The sequence below is a fragment of the Serinus canaria genome, chromosome 5, assembly GCF_022539315.1.
Source record: "Serinus canaria isolate serCan28SL12 chromosome 5, serCan2020, whole genome shotgun sequence".
Lineage (NCBI taxonomy): Eukaryota > Metazoa > Chordata > Aves > Passeriformes > Fringillidae > Serinus > Serinus canaria.
Window position 1 is genome coordinate 9,410,943 of NC_066319.1, and position 19,226 is coordinate 9,430,168.

A 19,226-nucleotide genomic window follows, 5' to 3' on the forward strand; every position below is an offset into this window, starting at 1 on the left:
GCGCGACCCCGCCGGGACCCCGCCGCTCCGGCACCGCCGTCGCCTCCCCGGCCCGCCGCTCCCTCGCGTCCTTCGCCGGGGCTCGGCCGCGACCGCCCCCGCCCCGCCGCTGCCCCCGCGGCTCCCCCCGCGCGCGTCTCGGGCTGTACCCCGGTGCCCCCTCACCGCGCCGTGGACCTTCCTGCCCGGCGCCCCAGCGCGCACTGACGTCTGCCCGGCCCTCCCCTCTAGCCGCGGCCCCGCTCCGCCGTTCCGCACGGCCGCCTGTCCGATGGTCGCGGTGCCTCTGCACGGGAGCGCCGCTTCCTCCTGCCCCGGCTGCCGTGCCCGCGGCCCCACCGCCACCGGGACCTTCTCCTGCGCCGTGGGGAGCCGGGCCGGGGGCTGCAGGAGCGGCTGGCGGGAAGCCGTGCCCCGCGGGCTGGGGCCGCCCCTGCGCACGGTGCGGGTTGAGCGCTCCGGAACGGGGCTCGTTCCCCCGCCTGGAAACCGCCCGGGGCCGGGGAGCGGCCGCAGGGAGCGCCCGGGGGTCTGTCCCGCACCCGGCGTGTCCCCGGTGCCCCCGGGAACGCCGCCACCGCGCTGTTGAGGGGCAGCGGAGCTCGGCCTCTGTGCCGCGGCCCAAGGGGCACCCGTGTTTACAGCACGGCTTCTCCTCACGGCACCGTCCCTACTCCCGGCTGCGGGGGCACTGGAACGGCTCCAGCCTGCCTCTCCTCAGAATTCCCGGATTCCCGAACACCTGAGCTGTGCCCGGGGTTCCACCCGCCTCACCGCGCCGACTGGGGAGGGGATCGGCTGCCCCTGTGTTCCCCGTGGCTCTGGGAAGTGGTTCCCCCGGATCTGCCAGCTCCCGCCTCGGCACAGAGCTGGATTTGGGCTTCAGGGATTCCCTGCACTAGGGGCTGCTCGGGTTTTTTGGGGCGTGTAAAGTAAAAGCAGAGCCTTGTCTCGATCAAAGCCAGAATTATCTTGGAGCCTCTTTCTGAGCTTAATCCAGTTACCACCGTCCCTCGGCCAGGCCTGGGTGCTGCCTTAGCAGGCGTTTATTCCTGCTGGTTCCCGAGGCCAGGAGCCCCATCTGGGAATGGAGAGGGTGGTGGTTGGGTGGGTCCAAGGGGAGACCTTGAACTCCCCTGTGAGGGGCCTGTCTGGGGACATTCCCACCTGTCGCTGTGCCTGGTGTCTCCTAACACAGTGACAAGAGGCTGGCGCTGTCCTTTCTCGCTGTGGGGCCCGTGGGGACGCAGCCTCAATGGATGAGGCATTGTTCCTCCTGCTTTGGCCATAAAATGGGGCTAATCCAGTGTAAACCAGCGGGATGGGCTGCAGAAGGAGGATGGGAGCGGTGTAAGCTCTGGGCAGGAGATAAGCACGGAGTGATTCCAGCCTTCTGGCTGTCTGCAGTGGAGTATTTCTCTGTGTTCTGTGTTGATCCTTCTGTACTTCCACCTGGGAGAGAGGCAGGTGTGCAGGGTGCACCTGGAGCCGAGGGGTGGCCAAACATACATTGCTGTTCATCTTCCTTTGGAATTAAGAGCAGGGAGGTGTCCCCAGACTGCCCTGTTGGGGAAGGTGCTCTGGTTTGGACACGGGGCAGTGGCCAGTGGGGATCTCATGCTGGCATTGCTCCAGCCACAGTGCCAGGCTTGGGAAAATTTGCACTTTCTCAGATGGAATTTGGAGTGTGAATTGTTAGCTGGTTGTGCAAAGACAGGGTGAGCAGAGGGAGCTGCAGAGGGAGGAGGGAGTTCCTTGTTCCATGGATGTCCCTCACTCACAGTGCCAGGCAGCGAGCTCTGGAAGCGCTCTGTGGAACTGGGCTGCAGCTGATCAAAACAAAGTGGGAACAGGTGAAGCACATCCCTCCGTAGGGCCGGGATCTGCCCTCTCTGGGAGTTGCCTCACGTGGAAGGAATTGTTTGTGTGTTTGCCTTGTGCCATGGGAACTCGGCTGGATCAGGGCAGGTCCACCGGGAGCTGCGGATCCCGGCGGGTGGCACAGGTTTGGGAGCCAGTGACCAGGAGGGAGCTCTGTCCTGCCTGTGCCATGGATCCCAGGGGTGGCAGGATCCATGTGGTTGTTGCTGAGGTGCATTTCCTCCTTCCCAGTCAGGAGCAGAGTGAGGAGCTGAAGTGAGGGAGGAGGGAATGTTGTGAGCTGAGGACATGTGTGTCCCCATCCCAGAAGAGGTGGGGAGCACCTCCTGCTCCAGAAGGGACAAGGCATGGAGCACCAACTACGTGTGGGAAGGTTGGAGAGGGGCTCGAGCAGATGAGCAGAGTGGGGGGGGGGTGGAAACAGGGAAGGAGGAGCATAGGGCTGGGAGGGGAGTAAAGGGAGGAAATCAGTGAAACTTTATAGGGCCTTGAACCAAGAAAAGAAGATGCAGGCTCAGAGAAATGGAAGGTGGCAGCAGTCATGCTTGCACATATCCCGAGGGAGGGAATTTGGAATTAAAATTCCAAAATGGAGGTGAAGGAAACAGGAGCAGCTCCCCTATATGAGTGGAGGGAAACCCTGGAGAGTGGAGATGACTGCTCCGGAGGTGGCTGAGCAGAGCAGAACTGGGAAAGTGCTCCAAAAAGGAGGTGCTGGGATGGGAAAACCAGGTGGAATTTCTGAGCGAGCAGGAAGGGGGAGTGAGCAGTGACACAGGCACTGGGGGAGGAAGGAGCAGGGCAGGTCTGGAGGAGCAGCGGGAGAGGAGGAGTTGCTGGGCTGGAATTGGCAGAGGGAAAGGAATGGGAGGCAAGAGCAGAAAGGAATGGGAGGCAAGCCCATGTAGGCCCCAGGTAAGCAAGCTGAGCTGGGAGCTCTTTGGAGTGGGAAAGTCTGTGAGTGGCCTTTGTGGATAGGGACAAAGTGGCTGGTGAGACAGAGGATTTGGGGTAAAGGTGGAAGGAAAGGTTGGTTGACCAGAGTGGGCAGGTTGTAGGGCTGAGAAAGGGGATGGCTGGGAAAGAATATGTGTGTTTGGGAGAATTGGGACCTGAATTTGTGTAATCTGTGGGAATCTGGGGTGGATTTTCCTTGTGTTTCTCCTGGACCCCTTAAGGATTGCAGAGCAGAGATCTCACATTTTGACAGCTTTTTTTCTGGGCCTCTGCATCAGGGCTGGGACTGGGGAGTCCTGTGGGGTCTCAGAATGCCGGGGGATCAGGAAGGCATTCTGGGGAGCAGTGTGGTGGCTCTGGGAGCTGGGATGGGCTCCTGTTTGATGAGTTGTGGAGTTATTCCAGGCACAGGCAGCTGGAGCAATGATGCATTTGCATCGCTTCTTGCTAGGGTGTCACTAATGACAGCACTGGGGCTCTCCCTCTGCTCATGGGCCTGTCCCGTGGGTACCTGATTCCATGGGGAGCTGGCTCTGGCACGCACAGCTCCGCAGGGATCACCCTGTGGAAGGGCTGGAGCTCCTGGATCTCTGGCTGGGAGGGCTGGGGCAGAGCAGGGCCATGAGGCGCATGCCCACGGCGCCCTGCGAGGGCAGGGTGGGGATCTCTGGAGGAGGAATTATCAGGGAACAGCTCCTTCTGCCTGGCAGCGTCTGTTTGAGCCCGAGGTGTGGCTGTGCCTCCATGGCGGAGCGTTCAAAGGGCCGGGTGCTCTGGGAGCAGATTGCTCCTGCTAAAGCAATCAGCCGTGATGTCAGGCCTGGACTTCCGATAGCCCATCCCTGGAATTGCTGTTGGGCTCAGCTCTGTGGGGTGTTGGGCTCTTCCCCGAAGAGGCAGAGCGGGGCTGGGAAACTGCTGCTCTCCAGGGGACTCTGTCCCTGCTATGGAAAACAGCTTTCCCTGGTGTTACCGTTCAATTTGCTCCGCTCAGGAGCTGCTGCCAGGTGAAACCTGCACATTCCCTGCTGGGCAGAGCCTCGGCCCCACATTTCCTCTCACTCCCAAGGGCAGGGAACTCCCTTGGGGTGGGAAGTTGAGCTTTGGTCCTGCAGAGGCTGAGTGGCAGGAGCTGTTCCTGGGTGAGTCAGGTGGAGTGGCCGTGAGCTGGGGCTGAGCCCACTTAGTGGTAATGCATCCTTGTCATTAAAGCTGCCTTTAATTGGGTGCCGCAGCTCTCCCAACCTTCACTCATGTTTAGTCAGCGCTGGAGAGTTCCCTGCCCACCCCGAAGGAGAAATTGGGGAGGCAGAGAAAGCTGGAAGGGAAGAAAGGAGTGAGCTGTAGGCTGTGCTTGGACCTGCAGTGCCACGGAGGCAGCAAGGGGCGGGTAGGTGACAGACGGTGACAAAGTGAGGAGTGTTGGCTGTAGCAGCAGGAACTGGTAGGATATGATGGATGATGGGCTTGTGGCTGCTTGGGGCGGGTCAGGTCTATGGGCAGTGACACCTTCCACTGTCCCAGGTTGCTCTAAGCCCCATCCAGCCTGGCCTTGGACACTTCCAGGAATGTGGCATCCACAGCTCCTCTGGGCAAGTTGTGCCAGGGCCTCGCCACCCTCACAGGGAAGAATTTCTTCCCAATATCCCATCCAAACCTGAGCTCTGTCATTTCAAATCCACTCTTCCTTGTCCTGGTGCTGCAGTTCTTGATGAATCCAAAGCTGTAAAGGCCACCTCTGATCATGGGATTGGTGTTTTCCATGGGTCTCTCCTGTCTCCTGCCCTCCAGGGAAGGGGGTGAGATTCCTGCATGTTTTTTCCTCCTGTGGTCTCCACCCTTATTTTAAGTCCTGGAGTCTCTGCTCAGCCCCTGCCCCTCAGGGAGCCAGCACTTGCTGGTGCTGGGATTTGAGCCGGAGCTGCAGGAAGGAATTCATGGTGTCCCTCCAGTCCTTCCAGAGCTCAGGGTGGGTTTCTCGGGGGTAGAGGGGATGGCTTGGAGTTCCTGCAGCAGCCAGTGCCCCTGGGCTGGGCTGGGAGACGCCGTGGCCAGGCTGCTGTGGCTAATGACAGCCGGCTCCATCCCTTCTCTTGCCATGCTAATTTCTGTTGCTGTTTTTTCCAGGTGAGCTGTGGCGCACCAGACCTCGAGTTTTAATGGTTTTATGTAGTTTTTTTTTAAAGACGGATGGATGGATGAATGAAGAAGGATTTTTACAAAGGAAGGGGAAGGGAAAAATGGAGCTGTTTGGAACAAACTGAGGTTTCTCCCCGCACCACCCGGGCCATGGGTGAGACAGAGCTGCTCAGCACCCCTTCCACCCTTTGGTGTCTGCTGCGGTTGTAAAGGTGCTCCCTGAATGCCCCCTTCCCGTTCACCTGCTGGGAAATGGTTGCTGCAGAGAAGATTTAATGAAATTCCTGTCGCTCCCCAGCCGCCGAGTGGATACTGAGCCCATGGAAGGGCCTGGGGGGTCAGGAGAAAGGAGCAAGTAGGAAAACCTACAATCCGCCAGACCTTCCCCTCCGCCCCCCTCGAAAAAAAGGATTTACAGCTCAACCTTGCACCAGCTGTTCCTCGGCTTTAACAGACAAGAGAGAAATAAATAAAATTAAACGGCCACCGCCAGCCAGCCCCAGACCCTGGTGAAATCAGGGAGAGTGTTTCTGTGACCCCTCCAGCGAGGGGAGGAGGAGGAGGCACGGCAGCTCCGTGAGGAAGCTGGGATTGCTTGGAGACCACCCCCTCCTCCCGTGCAGCACCGGGGGCTGAAGCACAGCAGAGGCGGATTAAAAAGGAGAAGTGGCTGCCCTGAGGCTCCCGGAGTGGCTTTTTTGCAAGCAGTTTGCTGATCCTGTGCTCTTCTCCGGGTGCTGGCTGGGTGGGAAGCACCCTGTCCAAGCCTGGGGAATTCCCTCCCTTCAGAGCCTGCCTGTGGGAGTCCTGCTCCCTGTGGGCTGCTGCCTGGACGGAAGATTGGAAGGGCTCTCAGCATTCCCACTCCAACGGTTGTCCTAAACCCAAATCCCCTTCTCTATTGTGAATTTTTAATGTTTTTAACCCTCCTTCCCTGCACCCAGGATCTCTCACGGGGCAGAGCTTAGAGTGGGCTCCTCTCCTGGGCCTCCTGCTCCAGACCCTTCTCCGCTCTGTCCGCCCTGGTCGGAGCTTGTCCCAGGAGCAGGCGTGGGGGCAGGGTAGGGGTCAGCCCCTGTCCCCCTCCCCTTCTCATCCTGCTCTGAGTCCCCTGGGGCCTGGGCTATGCTGCGGGGCGGACCCCCCACCACAGCTCCAACATGCCAGCAGCCTCTGGAAAGAGATTCAAACCCAGCAAGTACGTCCCGGTCTCCGCTGCTGCCATCTTCCTAGTGGGAGCCACCACCCTCTTCTTCGCCTTCACGTGAGTCCCAGCTGCTGGGCCAGAGCGGGGAGGGCCGGCAAGGACAGGGGACACGAGCTGGGATTTCCTCCCAGAGGGAAGGGGGATATTATGCTCTGGGTGCTGCAGCCACAGTGGGAGCCATTTCACTCCATGAGTTTTCCCAGGGGAAGCTGTGTGCTGGCAGTCCTGGTGAGGCACCACTCAGCTCCGGGTCAGCTGGGTTGGGAACTGGTTTGTGACCTGTGGGTGGAAAACGCATGGATCACTTTCTCCTTTGGAGCCAGGCGAGGTGGATTGGTGGGCTGGGGCAGGACACGTGTTAATTTTAGTTTCGTAATCGATTTGTGAGCCACAAAGGAAAGTTCAGGGAGGAGAACTCTGACCCCTGTGTGGATTGCTCGCTGTGTTCTGTCCCCTGCCCTGGGGCAATGAGGGTTCTGTGTCCCTGGAGGGGGCCCCAGAGAAATGGCCAGCAGGTCACTGGGGCCTGGGGGGGCCCACTGGGCTGGGCAATTGTGCTGGGTGCTAGAGAGGCGGGGTGACAGCCCTGGGCTGCTGCTCTTCCCTGCGCGGTGACACGTGCCTCCGTGACGTGCTCAGGGGGGTCACAGGCGGGGCAGCAGAACCTCGAGGTGCTGAGGGAGCCTGGCAGAGGGTGGCTCAGTTGGGCTGGCACCGTGGCACAGTGTGCCAGGCAGGAAAGCCAGAGCACGGCAGCTGGAAATGCTACCAGATCCTGCAGGGCATCCCCGGGATCTCAGCAGGAATGTGTTTGGGGTCCTGGCAGAGTGCGGGAAGGAGCCTCTGCTTCAGGGAGCCTCTCCTACTCCCTGGGCTTTTCCTGCTGGGGCCACAGGAATCAGCTGGAGCTGCGGGAGGCCAAAGGGACAGGTGCCATGGACATTACCACTCCCTGGGAAGGAGCCATTGGTGGCAGGAAGGTCACTGTGGCTTTGGTGACGGGGGAACTTGACAACTGGGCAGGGACAGGGAAACTTGACAACCAAAGAGGGTAGTGGGGTTGGTTCGCCCCATCCAGCGCCTGGTGCAGCTGGCTGTGTCACTCAGCAGCGTGTGGCTGTTCCCTGCTGGGACACCGAGCAGTCACCAGGCTCCCAGTCTCGGGATTTGGCTGCTCCAGGCTGCCAGATGCCTGTGGAAGTCGCTGACTCTTGCTCCTGTGCCAGGGGGATGAAGGAGAAGCAGAGGGAATGGGTGCCCTCCGAGCTGTGTGTGCCACCCCATGTGTGACCTTAGGGGACAGACTGGCTGTGTTTTGGCACAGTGGCTGCCGGACAGCTGGACCCCGAGCCCATCCCAGCCGTGGGTGCCAGCAGTGCTGGGAGCAGCCGCTTATCAGCGGGCGGTGAGAGGCAGCGCCGGCGCCGTGGAGCAGGTTTGGCCGGGGCAGGAGCACCTGGGCTGGTCGCTGTAATTGCAGGTCAGCAATGTTGTTTATCCGACTTCAGAACATCCCATTAAAGCCCGGGCACGCCATTCACACGGGCTCGGCCGTGAGGGAGCCGCGCTGCTCCCTGCCAGATGGATCCATTGGGACAGCATCTGCCTGGTGCTGGAGCAGGATGGCAGGGACGTGGGGCTCAAGGTTTGCCTTCTTCGTGGACCTGGGAGCCACTGTGCCCCTTCCCTGCCTGGTCAGCAGCAGTCTGGCTGATGACCCCCTTCCCCCTGTCAGCATCTGACCTAAGGCTGGTCCTTTGGGAAGTGCAGTGGAAGCTGTGGGGGCGGCCTCTGGGAGACCTCCCCAAAACAGGGAGCAGCCAGGGGTCAGCACAGCTCTTAAGGTTCCCGTTGTGTTGCTTCCAGCTTATCCACTGGATGCCTTTTGGTCCATCCAGGATTTGTGTCTCTGGGCCAAGAACTCTCTTTAATTGATTAATTTAATTAGGAGTTGCTGCTGAGCACGTGGCGGTGGAAATGAGGCCGGTTGCCCTGGAGGGAGGGGCAGCAGGAGAGGGGATGTTCCTGCCTCCCCCTGGGATGAGTGGGGGTCCCAGGCTTGCTGGGCTCTCAGGTGCTGATTTAGGATGGAAATTGCCCCTTGGGGTCCATTTGTCCATTCCTGCGTGTCCCCACAGCCCGGTCCCAGCTCCTGGCTCTCAGGTTCCCTGTCCCCTCCCTGGGGCTGGCAGTGCCACTGGGATACAGTGCCATGCCTGCTCCCAGTCAGATCCAAACTTGTGTGAGGGTCAGGGCGAGCAGGGATTGTGTTTGTGCCAAGACCTTTGGAGAGCTGGAGGGCCCATGGGTCAGAGCCCTGGGGAACAGGCAGGGAGGGGAGGCTGTGCCTGGGAGAGCGCAGGAGCTGGGGAAGGGGTGCCAGCAGGGAGGGACAGCTTCTCCAGGCGTGACTGGTATCAGAAAGCCCGTCTCATCCCGGTGTGACTCATGGTGCCCGAGGTTCCCCAAGTCCTCTCATGTGCTGCCAGGGACAAGTCCCAACAGCTCCTCTGGCCATGAGCGTGTTGCATCCCGATCCTGAGGGGAAGCCCGATGGGTGCTGCGGGACCTGCGTGGCTGGTGATGGTGAGGAGCCTCCCTCCTGCTCCTGCTCCTCCTGCCCTGTGTGCCCCGGGCTCGAGGCAGGGCCTGCAGCCCTGCACTCTGTTCAGGAGAGCAAAACACAGGAACACATCACTCTCCTGATAAGGAGGTTCCCTAGGGATGGGCAGCACCTTTGCTCCCTGTGGAGGATCCTGATCCCTCCAGAGGGTGGGGATGGTCCCAGGAGGTGACTGTGGCTTTGGGGTCACTAGCATGGTGTCACTGGGTGGTCTGGCTCTGTGAGGATTCCCACAGCACAGGGTCCCTGCATGTGAGGGAGCCAGGAAGGCAGCAGGTCCTGGTGTTCCCTAGGGAGGGTGTTCTGCTTGCCCTGGCCCGTGTATCCCACACAGGGGGTCTTGTCAGTGTGTGTGAGCCCAGGGACCTGCTGGCACTGTCCTGCCCTGGGAGCTGTGTGTCCCTCCAGGAAGGGCTGGCTGCTGGGACAGCACAGAGGTGTTCCCTTCCCCTGGTCCTTCCCTCTCTGTGTGCCCCAGAGTTTTCCAAGGCAGCTGGATCCTTCCGTGCCTCCCTGGGCTCTGTTTCTCAGGATCCAGGCTGTGTGCTTGGCTCAGCCTGGCTGTTGGCTGTTCCCAGTGTGGGATGACTGCCCAGGCATGGGTCTTCCTGGCTCCCCTCCACCTCTTTATAGCAAAGGTTTGGGCTGGGATTTCCCTTCCTGGAAAGAGGAGCTCCTTCCACAGGGTTTCTGGAAGGGCATTTCCTACTTTTAGGGCTCCTCTGAGCCCACTAGCCCTCTCTGTCTAACAGAGAGCAGAGCCAGGGAGGCTTCTCTCAAGTGGAGTAGGAGTTCAGCTCAGGGACATGGAATCCTTGGTTCTGGTGTGTCCTCACTCTCTACAACCCCCTGACAGGAGGGTGTGGCCAGGTGAGGTTGGGCTCTTCTCCCAAGGAACAAGTGATGGATAAGAGGAAGCGGCCTCAGGTGGTGCCAGGAGAGGTTTAGTTCGGATGTTAGGGAAAATTTCCTCATGGAAAGGGTTGTTCAGCCCAGGGCAGTGGTGGAGTCACCAAAAAACATGTGGCTGTGGCAGTTAGGGACACTCTTCAGTGGTGGCCCTGACAGTGCTGGGGAAGCAGTTGGGATTGGTGATCTTGGAGGGTTTTTCCAAACTGAACAATTCTGTGATTCCATGACTCCGTGATTTGTCCCTTGCTTGGGTTGTGGCCTGGCACTGTCACTTAGGTCCTGTGCCTCCAGCACTGATCTCTGAAGGTTTTGGGGCAGAGATTGGAGAGGACTCGTCCTCTCCAGCCTGTCCCAGCTGCGGAGAATCCGCCTGGCTGGCTTCCAGTGCAGGCGGCAGGGCCGGCATGGCCGGTACCGCTCAAGGAGCCGCTCCCCCGCCCGGGGCAGAGCTTGGGGGGCTGGGCTGGGAGATGCCAAGATGCCATCCCGGGAGATGCCAGCCTGATAAGGGGCAGGGAGGCAGCACCCAGGGTGCCCAGCAGCACGGCTCCTCAGCAACGAGGGGGGAAGAGGCTTTGGGGAAGGTCTGCAGGAATAGCTTGGTGTGGGGTGTGGGGCCCGGGGGGGCCAGAGAGGAGAAGGAGGAGAAGGAAGAAGAGGAGTGTGCTGGGTGGCTTGGCCATGCTGTCATCCTTGCCAGAGATGTCCTGCCACCAAAAGTGTGCCCTCCTGCTCTCTCATCCCTGTGCCTGGATGGGGACAGTCTCAGCCTTGGCCTGTGAGAGCAGGTCCCACTGATGATTCCCAGCCTCCCTGGGGCACAGAGCAGTGCCTGGTGCTGGGAGTGCCCTGCACGCCTCACCCTCTGTGCTGGCAGGTGTGTGCTGGAAGGGTGTGCCCACTTCTCCTGCCCTGCCCCTGGCACAGCTGCTGCTCCTCACCCGGGGGTGCCCCCCTGCCCTCCTCAGGGCCCTGAACTGGGACAGAGCCCTGCACCAGCTGGAGCCTTGGCATGGCTCTCGGAGCTGCTGTGACAAGGACGGGGCTTCCTCACCCGGTGATGGGACCTGTCTCTGTGGGTGGTGGTGGAGGAGGGGACGAGGCCAGCGCCTGCCCCTTCACCCCTGCCTGTTGGGGATTACAGGGCTGGCACCATATGTCGCCCTGCCCGCCCAGCCCCATGCTGCTCCTAAATCCATCGGCACTTAGCCCAGTGGGGGGAAGAGAGGGACAGATGCTGCCCTAGATCTGTGGGATTTAATCCCAGCAGCAAAGCAGATTAGGGAATTACGCTGGCGCCTGCAAGGGGGAAGCCCGTTGTCCTGAGCCCGCCCGCTGGGGCAGGAGGGAGCAGGGTGATTCCCTCACTGCGCTCCCACGGGCTTTTTGGAGGAGCTGGGTCCCCGTGTCCTGCTGGAGCTGTCCCTGGGATGTGAGGAGCATGAGTGGCTCTGGAGGCACCAGAGCTGGTGCTGGTTTCATGTCCCCTCACAGGGTCCCCTGTACCCCTGAGCAGCTGGTGGGACACAGAGAGGATGACATCCTGCTTTCTGTCAGGTTCCCTGGGTGCCCCCCATGCCATTGGCCTGGTTTTCCCTGTTGCCAGCACCACTGCTCTGTTGAACCCTCCAGTGGGGTCCCAAAGGGGAATTCTGCTCCCTGAAGGATGCCTGGAGCACGTCCCACTGTGATCCCCAGGTGCTCCCTGGGCTGGGGTCAGGCTGTGCTGCAGAAGTGGCTGCAGTGTGGGTGTGGGATGCACTGCTGGGAGGAGGTGAGAGCGACACAAGTGAGGGTCCAAGGGTCTCACGGCTGCTGTGCCCGCAGGTGCCCAGGGCTCAGTCTCTACGTGTCCCCCGTTATCCCTGCCTACAATGCCGTCGTCTTCCTCTTCGTGCTGGCCAACTTCAGCATGGCCACCTTCATGGACCCAGGCATATTCCCACGAGGTGAGTCTGGCTCTGGCCAGGAAGTGCTCCCTCCTTGCACCCTTCCTCTGAGGTAAAGGGGATTTCTGGGTCCCAAAAAGCTGGCGAGGAGCCTTCCTCACCGTGTCGGGTGGGATCACGCAGTGACAAGTGCTACAGGGATAGGTTCAGCATCCCATGTTTGGTCCTTGGGACTCAGGCAGTGTCAGGATTCTGGGGCAGGGCCTGGGAGAGCCCCCCCAGCCTGTGTTTGGGGGTCCCTGGCTGTCCCTGTGTCAGGTGACAGGAAGGTGATGCCGGGAGCCTTTGGCTCAGGCAGACAGGGGCTGCCTGGGCCCTGACGCCATGCCGGGTTGTTGCCATCAGCTGAGGAGGACGAGGACAAAGAGGACGATTTCCGGGCCCCTCTGTACAAGACGGTGGAGATCAAGGGCATCCAGGTGCGCATGAAGTGGTGCGCAACCTGCCGCTTCTACCGCCCGCCGCGCTGCTCCCACTGCAGCGTCTGTGACAACTGCGTGGAGGTGAGGAGCTGCCGGGGCCTCCGCCAGCCCCCCACGGGGCAGGGAGCCCCCCCAGCACCCCCTCACCGAGCCCCATCCCTGGCAGGAGTTTGACCACCACTGCCCCTGGGTCAACAACTGCATCGGGCGGCGCAACTACCGCTACTTCTTCCTCTTCCTGCTGTCGCTCACCACGCACATCATGGGCGTCTTCGGCTTCGGGCTGCTCTACGTCCTGTACCAGGTGGAGGAGCTCTCCGGTGTCCGCATGGCCGTCACGTATCCTCCTGGGCAGCGCGGGTGGGCGGGGCGTGCTGGGCTCTGGGGGCGGCGCGGTGCCGAGCGGGGCTAAGGCTGCTCCTTAGCTGGCTGTGGCAGGATGGTGGTGATGTGCGTGGCTGGGCTCTTCTTCATTCCCGTCGCTGGCCTGACAGGCTTCCACGTGGTGCTCGTGGCCAGGGGCCGCACTACCAACGAACAGGTACGTCTGAGGGACTTTAGGGGACTGCTGGCCTGGCCAGGCCACCTACGGATACATTTTGGGATTTCTCGGGAGAGGATGGATGTGGACGGGTTGGATTAAAGCTGGGGGAGGTCCCTGAGCTGGGGAGGTGGAGCACAGGGTGACTGAGAGGCAGTTGCATTCATGGGGGTGCAGTCAGAGAATGGAGCCAGGCGGGCACTTCTGAGGCCCAGGAAGTGAAATTGAGGAGACACGACCCCCTCAAGGGTATCTGAGCACTGAAACAGGCACTAGGAAAAGGAGCAGGATCTCGGAGTATCTCTGTCCTGGTCCTGAGGGGGTGTCCTGAGGGAGCTGGCATGGTTGGCTGTGACACTCCTTTGTCCCACAGGTGACGGGCAAGTTCCGCGGGGGCGTCAACCCCTTCACCAACGGTTGCTGTAAGAACGTCAGCCGGGTCCTCTGCAGCTCCCCGGCGCCCAGGTGAGCCTGGCCTCTGCATCCCTGGAAAAACTGCTCCATCCCGGGCTCCAGGCCGTGACCTTCCTCCCCCCCCTCCCCAGGTACCTCGGGCGCCCAAAGGCTGAGCAGACAGTGCTGGTGAGACCCCCGTTCCTGCGGCCCGAGGTGTCGGACGGTCAGATCACTGTCAAGATCATGGACAATGGTATCCAGACAGAGCTGAAAAGGACGAAGGTGAGGAAGGTGGGAACCAGCGCTGCCTGCGCTGGGGCCCTCCATGGATCCTAGGGGTGCAAGCCTGCATCCGTGAGTAGAGAACCGAGAGAGCCTGGTCACGTTCCCTGTCCCAATCCGTGTCGTCTTGTTCTATGTCCCCGTGGGATGGAAACTGTCCCCCTCCCATGTGGCAGTGATCACATGAGGCTTTGACCCCTCCATTGCCCTTACTGCTCCCATCCTTCCCCCCCACCCCGGAGGTTCCCCCTCCTTGGCACTTCCAGCACCCACCCAGGGCACGTTCTGCCCCCTGTTCTGTCAGATGGCCCGGGAGGCAGCAGGAGCCCCAGCGCCACTGTCTGTGCCCTGCCAGCCCGGGGGGGCTGAGGCCCTGGCCCCTCCTGACCCTGCCTGCGCTTTGTCTCTGCAGTCCAAGGGGAGCCTGGAGGTGACGGAGAGCCAGTCTGCTGACGCCGAGCCGCCACCCCCACCTAAGCCCGACCTCAGCCGCTACACGGGCCTGAGGACACACTTAACCCTGGCCACCACTGAGGGTAAGGAGGGCACCAGGGCCCTGGCAGCCACTGGGAGGGGAGCCCAGGGCTGCACCAGGCAGGCCAGGAGCCAGGGCCGTAGGGCAGACCTGGAGCACACTGGCATTCCTGGGCTGGTTTATGTGGTCCCTTGCACTTGGAGAAGCCTGCGGGGGATGCTCACAGTCAGCTCTGCTCTGCCGGAGGCCGAGCCAGCATAGCACTGTCTGGAGCCACCAGGAGCTGTGCCTTGCAGCCACCGTGCTGCCAGGATGGAGGAGAATGTGGTGGCGAAGTGGTGGCGGGTCTGGCTCAGCGGCAGAGAGCGTCTGTGGCCGGCTCCGTGTGGGCCTGGCCAGAGGTGGGATGTGATGGGCAGAGCCTGTGGCAGCTGCTTTCTGCAGCAGCTGGAGACCCCACAGCTCTCCCGGCCCTGCCTGGGTCTGCTGCCCGCTGAGGGCTGTAGTGTGTATGCTTCCCATTGAGCTCCCTGACACCCCCGTGCCGTGCACCCCCAGGGTGTCACCCAGCCGGGGCTGCCGCAGCGGCATGGAAGTGCCAGCCCCACACCACGTGGCTGTGGGGACAACCCTTCTGCTCTGTCTCTCCCACCCCAGTGCACCTCCCCTGCAGCCCGTCCCTGTCCCTGGTCTGTCCGCTCCAGGCTCGGAGTAGGTTCTGAGGCAGGGAAGGCAGCGCTCGGCGCATTCCCTGCCCGCAGCCGCCCTGAGCGTGCCCCTCTCTCCCGGTGCAGACAGCAGCTTGCTAGGCAAGGACAGCCCCCCGACTCCCACCATGTACAAGTACCGGCCCGGTTACAGCAGCAGCAGCAGCTCGGCGGCCCTGCCCCACTCCACCAGCGCCAAGGTAAGGCTGAGCCCAGCGTGGGGGACCAGCCCCACGGGGATGCCACCCCATTTGTGGTGTGGGAAGGGTTTAGGACGTGCATTGGGAGCTCCACAGGGGCCCCATGGTCATTCTGTGGGTAAGTGCTGCCCCTCTGCCCTTCAGCTGAGCCGAGTGAACAGCCTGAAGGAGCCCAACTCCATCTGTGACAGCGGCCACAAACCCAGCTACCGCTCGGAGCCGAGCCTGGAACCCGAGAGCTTCCGCTCGCCCACCTTTGGCAAGAGCTTCCACTTTGACCCTCTCTCCAGTGGCTCCCGCTCCTCCAGCCTCAAGTCGGCCCAGGGCACGGGCTTTGAGATGGGCCACCTGCAGTCCATCCGCTCGGAGGGCACCACCTCCACCTCCTACAAGAGCCTGGTGAACCAGACGCGCAACGGCAGCCTCTCGTACGACAGCCTGCTCACGCCCTCCGACAGCCCCGACTTCGAGTCGGTGCAGGCAGGCCCGGAGCCCGAGCCGCCGGTGGGCTACACCTCGCCCTTCCTGTCGGCCCGCATCGCCCAGCAGCGAGAGACCGACCTGCACGGCCGCTTCGCCAGCGCCGCCTCCCCCAAGCACGTGGTGCCGCGCGAGCCCTCGCCCGTGCGCTATGACAATCTCTCCCGCCACATCGTGGCCTCCATCCAGGAACGGGAGAAGCTGCTGCAGCAGCCGCCGGCTCCGGGCCGGGAGGAGGACGCGGGGCTGGCGGACTCGGGCATCCAGTCAACGCCGGGCTCCAGCAACGCCCCCCGCACCAGCTCCTCCTCGGACGATTCGAAGCGCTCGCCCCTGGGCAAGAACCCGCTCACCCGCCCGTCCCTGCCCCGCTTCGGCAAGCCCGAGCCCCCTCCGGCGCTGCGGGTGCGCTCGCTGGGCTCCCCCGACCAGCCCGCCGCCCCACACCTGGGCAAATCCGTGTCTTACAGCAGCCAAAAAGCAGCCTCTCAGGCCGGCGGCCCCGAGACCGAGGAGGTGGCCTTGCAGCCCTTACTGGCACCAAAGTGAGTACTGTGATGGCAGAGGGTTATCTGTGGCCTGTGGGGGCACCCTTGCCCAGTGTCCCTCCAAGCCCCTGGGACAGCAGAACACCCCTCCCTGGGGAGGGATGCTGGGAAGAGCAAGAGAAGTCTTCCTGTTCTTCGCAGAATAGAGCTGGTGCCCCCCCACATCTCCTCCGCCACCCCATGGGCCCCTCAGAATCTGGAGTGGGTGCTGGTGGTCCTTGGGGTGGGCAGGGCTGTGGCAAGGCTGGGTGCCAGCAACCTGTTTCTCTTCCTGACCCCATGTCCGTGCTTCCTTCCCGCAGGGACGAGGTGCAGATGAGAACAGCCTACAGCAAGTCCAATGGGCAGCCCAAGAGCCTGGGCTCGGCCCCACCGGGCTCGGGGCCGGTGCCCCTCAGCAGCCCCACCCGTGGAGGTGTCAAGAAGGTCTCGGGTGTGGGGGGCACCACCTATGAGATTTCGGTATGAGGGGCAGAGCCGCCGCCCCCTCCCCTCCTCCCTGGCGGCCCCCAGGGACCCGCCGTGCCAGATGCTTGTGGACTCCTGGGAGAGCCGGGCGGGTCCCCCCTGCTCCTCCCTCTGCCCCCCGGGCCACGGGGGCCAGCACACACCCGCGGGGGGCTCGGGGAGGGCTGTGGGGGGGGGGGGGGGGGCCGCAGCCCCGGCACTGCCTCGGCTGCGCCAGCCACTTGTGGGCCTTGTGCAATCACCCGCTCGCCTGGCGTGGTAGGAACGGATTGTTTTTAAACCAGAATACTTTTTTTTATTATTATTGTTACGGATTCTATTTTTTTTCTCTTTCCGAGTTACCAGGTGTGTGTATATATAAATATCTATATATATAAATATAAATATTAAAAAAAAAAAAGAAGCAGAAATTATATATCTTACCCAGAGAGAGGAAGAAACTACCCTGCTCAGGGCCTGGGCCCCCCAACCTTGTCCCTGTCCCCAAAGGAGGGACGTGGGGCTGCCTCCTGCACCCATGGAAGGAGCTGTGGTAGGTGCTGGGTGTCACTGTTCCCTCCCTGAAGGAGGCCATGGGGTACCAGGTACCCATCCTAGGACACTCCCCTCCCTGATCCGTGGTGTCTGCAGCCTCCAGCCCCCTTGGGGGCCCAGGGTGGGGGCAGCACCCCCACACCCCAAGCCCGAGCTGGCACAAAGGCCCCAGCATCCCCCACCTGCAGTTTTTGCTCTTTGTTCTGTTTCCCCAGGGGCTGTGGTCGGGGGGGGGTTGTTGGTTTCGTTGCCTTTTTTAATTTCTGTTAATGATTGCGAGGAGGTTTGTCGCTGTCGCAGGGGTGTTTTTATTTCCGCTCGCTCGGGGAAGAGGCAGGTGCATCCCCGGAAAGCAATATTTTCTCATCACATGCCAAAAAAACGCAGCCAAGGAGCCCCGTGCTCCCTGTCCCCAAAGCCCTGCCGGCACTACCGGACTCTTTCTCTACGGCAATAGCTCCCGTGGCCCCGCACAGCCACGCCAGGGTTTTTTATTATTATCAGCCATTTTAAAAACAAGGAATAAAAGGATATTTAATGAGCCACCCCGGGGCCGTGCGTGTGCTTTGTTTGGTGTCCAGGGATGGAGCAGCCCCTCCAGGGCTCGTGATCCTCGGGGTCTTGGCCTTCCCCCCCATCTCGAGGGAGAGAGAGAGAAGGGGGTCTGGTAAGAGCTGAGCCTGGCCCATTTTTGGGGAGGCTCCTACTTGAGGCAAACTCTGCTCCCAGAGAAGGTAAGGATTTTCCAAGCATGGGAAAAGAGGCTCCGGGGGAGGTGTTGTGGGTGCTGGTGAGGTTTGGGATCCAAAGGAGAGCACCCTGCACACTCCAGGGACACTTTGGTTTGGGCTCCACCGTGACAGCTGAGAGTCACAGCAGCCACAGCCACCATCCCTTCCTCAGAGCAGACTTTCAAAGGTGACTTAAAAAGAGGCTTTGATGCTCCAGGTTCTTCAGGTACAAAAGCCCAAGGTCAGCACCAACAGAGTCCATGCCCCTGGTCCTGGGGGGCTGCAGGGATGTCCTCTTAGCCAGGGGGACAGGCCAGCCCCAGTGTCCCTGGGGTCAGCTGGGGTTGTTCCCATGGGCTGGGAGATCCCCAGGGCATCACCGGCGTGGCTTCACCGTAAGCTGCTGCTGGCCTGGGAGCTGCCCACCCCCGGGTGCTCTGGGCTGTGCCGGTTCTGTGAAGGAAGGACAGACAGAGCCTGTGAGAGCTGCTGGGCAGCAGCCCCTTGGGGATGGCCACTCACAGAGCCCCTCGGAGGTCCATGGGCTGGGCACCGCACCCCAGCCTTGCCACTCACCTTCTTTTTCTTCTTCTCTTTCTTCTTCCTCTTCCGCTCTGGATCCTCCTCTTTTTTCTTCTTTTTCTTCTTGTGGTCGGAGTCCGAGGGGGTTTCTGGAGAAGCAGAAGCACCGGATGAGCCGATGCTCTGCCGGTGCTGAAAGGGAGCAGGGGGGCGGCCGTGGCACCCTTACCTGGGGGGACGGGGTCCTGCGTGCGGCTCTGTTTGTGCTTGTGCTTGTTCTTCTTCTTAGGCGGCTGGATGTGCATCAGCCGGCACTGCTCGGGTAGCTATGGAGAAAAGGAGCTGGTCAGGCCACGCCGTGTGCCTCCCAACCCCCCCGGCTCCAGGCCCCGGGGCTCACCGGGCCGGCGTGCAGGCGGAAGCCGGTCAGCATGGCACCCGTGAGCGGGGTGAAGGAGCTGCCACAGATGGGCGGCTTCTCGATGAGCGAGCGCAGGCTGCTGCTGTCGTGGGAGCCGGGCAGGTCGATCATGCCGGGCAGGTCGGGGAGGAAGTTGCTGAGCTTCTCCTTCACTTTCTTCCCGCAGAACTTGTTGTAGGCGTGCTCCAGGTTATAGTGTGTGATCAGGTTGGTGCTGCCCGTCAGCTCCGTAGTGCCTGTGCGGCCGCGGGAGGAGTTGGGGAGGGGGAAAGGCCTCGACGACACTCCAGGCCCCTCTCCCCGGCCGAGCCTAGGCTCCGGGACCCTGTGCATCCCCCGAGCACCGGGATCCCAACCCCAGGGACCCCCCCGCCGCCCACTTCCCCACCCGACCGCGCGTTCCGTGACCCCGCCCCCGCAGCCTCATTGGCTCCTGGCGCCGTCAGTTTCCTCCGCGGCCGCGATTCGCTGCGCTGATTGGCCGAGAGCGGCACCCGCCCCGCCCGGCGGCCCGCCCGCACCTGGTAGCTCTCGCAGCAGGTAGAAGGGGCCGGCGGCGGCCTTGCGGGCCGCGTCTTCGCCCGGCGGCGGCGCGGCGGCCGAGGCAGCGGGCGGCGGTGCGGCCCCGGCGCCCGGAGCCTTGGCGGGCCCAAATCCGAGCGCGGCGGCGGCGGCGGGCGGCGGCTCCGCCGCGCCGAACAGCGCCGAGAAGTTCTCCATATTCCCGGCGTGCCCCGCGCGGGGCCGCCCCGCCCCGCCATTGGCCGAGCACCGCCCCTACACCGTCCTGCCTCCCGTTGCTATGGGAGACTCGCCCCAGCCATCTGATTG

At 62.1% G+C, this 19,226-nt stretch overlaps 2 protein-coding genes across 2 annotated transcripts; one reads left to right on the top strand and one right to left on the bottom strand.

The window, feature by feature from the left end:
* The first annotated feature begins 2,370 nt into the window (after nucleotides 1-2,370).
* ZDHHC5 (zinc finger DHHC-type palmitoyltransferase 5) lies at nucleotides 2,371-17,266 on the top strand. Its single transcript, XM_050974817.1, has 12 exons — nucleotides 2,371-2,796; nucleotides 4,966-6,241; nucleotides 11,547-11,668; nucleotides 12,014-12,171; nucleotides 12,257-12,429; nucleotides 12,529-12,631; nucleotides 13,005-13,096; nucleotides 13,177-13,309; nucleotides 13,722-13,845; nucleotides 14,579-14,691; nucleotides 14,836-15,716; nucleotides 16,022-17,266. The coding sequence occupies exons 2-12, from the start codon at nucleotides 6,138-6,140 to the stop codon at nucleotides 16,185-16,187; spliced, it is 2,169 nt and encodes a 722-aa protein (XP_050830774.1). The 5' UTR covers nucleotides 2,371-2,796; nucleotides 4,966-6,137; the 3' UTR covers nucleotides 16,188-17,266.
* Nucleotides 17,168-19,169, bottom strand: MED19 (mediator complex subunit 19). Its single transcript, XM_030239834.2, has 5 exons — nucleotides 18,917-19,169; nucleotides 18,375-18,631; nucleotides 18,204-18,300; nucleotides 18,029-18,123; nucleotides 17,168-17,905 (listed from the first exon to the last, which is right to left on the bottom strand). Exons 1-5 carry the CDS (start codon nucleotides 19,113-19,115, stop codon nucleotides 17,843-17,845), a joined length of 711 nt encoding a protein of 236 aa, XP_030095694.2. The 5' UTR covers nucleotides 19,116-19,169; the 3' UTR covers nucleotides 17,168-17,842.
* Nucleotides 19,170-19,226: the final 57 nt, after the last annotated feature.